Below are 1,690 nucleotides of genomic sequence, written 5' to 3'. Positions count from 1 at the left end.
GGCATCAAGGGCCGACAACGCGGACTCGAGCTCCGCCTCGTGCTTGCGCTGCTGCGTCGCCATCGCGTCCTCGTGCCGAGCCATCGTCTCCCCGACGGTGTCTTCGTGCGACTGGGACAGCGACGACTTTTGCTCGGCGAGCGCTGCGGCGTGCTTCTCGGCGAGCTCCTTCTCGCGCGAGTCCATCGCTTTCGCGTGCTCGTCGTCGCGGGCTCGGAGCGCCGACACGAGCGCTGAACTGTGGTCGTGGTCCTTCTCGAGCGCGAGCATCTCGGTGGCCGACGCGAGAGTGGCCGCGTGGCCTTCCTGCATCGACGCGACCTTGCTGTCGTGCTGCGACTGGAGCCCCGCAACCGCCTCGGCGTGGGCCGCGTCCCGGGCCGCGAGCTCGTTCTTGTGACGCTCCGCGAGGCTCGCTTCCAGGTCCTGGCGTTCCTTGGCGTGGGCGTCGTCGCGACTCCTCATGGCGTCGGTCAGCCGCGACGAGTGCTCGCGGTCCTTGTCGACCTCGAGGGTCGCCGTCGCCGACTGGAGGTCGGCCTCGTGCTTGCGCTGCTGGGCCGCGAGCTGTTCCTCGTGTCGCGCGACCGTCTCCTCGACGGCGGCCTCGTGGGTTCGTCGCTGCGCGGCGATGGCGTCCTCGTGCCGGGCCGCCGTCTCCCCGACGGCGGCCTCGTGGGTTCGTCGCTGCGCGGCGATGGCGTCCTCGTGTCGAGACGCGGCCTCGCCCAGGACGTCCTCGTGCGACTTGGACAGCGACGCCTTTTGCTCGGCGAGCGCCGCGGCGTGTCTCTCGACGAGTTCCTTCTCGCGACTCTCCATCGCCGCGGCGTGCTCGTCGTCCCGAGCGCGCAGCGCGGACACGAGCGCTGAACTGTGGTCGTGGTCCTTCTCGAGCGCGAGCATCTCCGTCGCCGACGCGAGCTCGGTATCGTGCTTCGCTCGAAGCACGTCCTGCTGCTGCTGGTGCGCCTGCTGGGCTTGCTCGAGCTCCGCCGCGTGCTTTTCGGCCCGATCTTTCAGCTCGGCCTCGTGCGTGGCGACGAGCTCGTCCTCGCGCGCCTTGAGGGCCGCGGCGAACTCTTGATCCTTCTGCTGGATCGAGGCGTCGTGTTTCTCGACGAGCAGCTGCTGCGCGGCGTCCCCCTCGCTCCGCAGCGAGTCGAGCCGCGCCGCGTGGTCGCGGGCTCGGAGCGATCCGCTCCACTTGGACCACGCGCGGAAGAGCGACGCGTGCTGGAGCCGGTCGAGCGCGCGCGACATGCAGGTGACGCCGTGAATCTTGCTCAGGGACTCCTGGGTGTAGCTCACGGCCTCGTTGAGCGCGTCGGCGTGCTGCCGCTTCTCCCGGGAGCGCTGCTGGTGCTCCCGCGAGTCGGTGCTCCACTGGTGGAACGCCCGAAGGACGCCGAGCTTCGACCGCCGAGACAAGATGCCCGCGGCCAGGCTTGCGCCCGCGTTCTTCCGCGTGTCGTGGAGTTGTTGGCTCACGTCGACGAGCTGAGACGACGCGGCCGATTCCATCTCGAGGAGCCGCTCCGCGTGCGCCTCGTCCTTTTCGATGAGCGTCGCTTTCACCGCGGTGTCGTATTCGAGGGCGGCCTGAGACAGCTCCGCCCGATGTCTCTCCGCCGCGTCCTTGAGCTCTCGCTCGTGAGCGGCGACGATGTCGGCCGTTTCTCGCTCGGTG

The 1,690-nt window shown here is 69.6% G+C and overlaps 1 protein-coding gene across 1 annotated transcript in view; it reads right to left on the bottom strand.

Annotated features, from left to right (window-relative positions):
• The window catches only part of AURANDRAFT_70889 (hypothetical protein), a gene marked incomplete at both ends in the record, with an annotated part of 61,863 nt that overhangs the window by 40,936 nt on the left and 19,237 nt on the right, over positions 1 to 1,690 (bottom strand). The window contains one exon of the mRNA XM_009035491.1: positions 97 to 1,602. Coding sequence (XP_009033739.1) covers positions 97 to 1,602 — 1,506 coding nt within the window. The remainder of the gene's footprint in view (positions 1 to 96; positions 1,603 to 1,690) is intronic.

This window comes from Aureococcus anophagefferens, assembly GCF_000186865.1.
Source record: "Aureococcus anophagefferens unplaced genomic scaffold AURANscaffold_3, whole genome shotgun sequence".
NCBI classification, from domain to species: domain Eukaryota; class Pelagophyceae; order Pelagomonadales; family Pelagomonadaceae; genus Aureococcus; species Aureococcus anophagefferens.
This window is presented reverse-complemented; position numbering and strand designations above follow the sequence as displayed.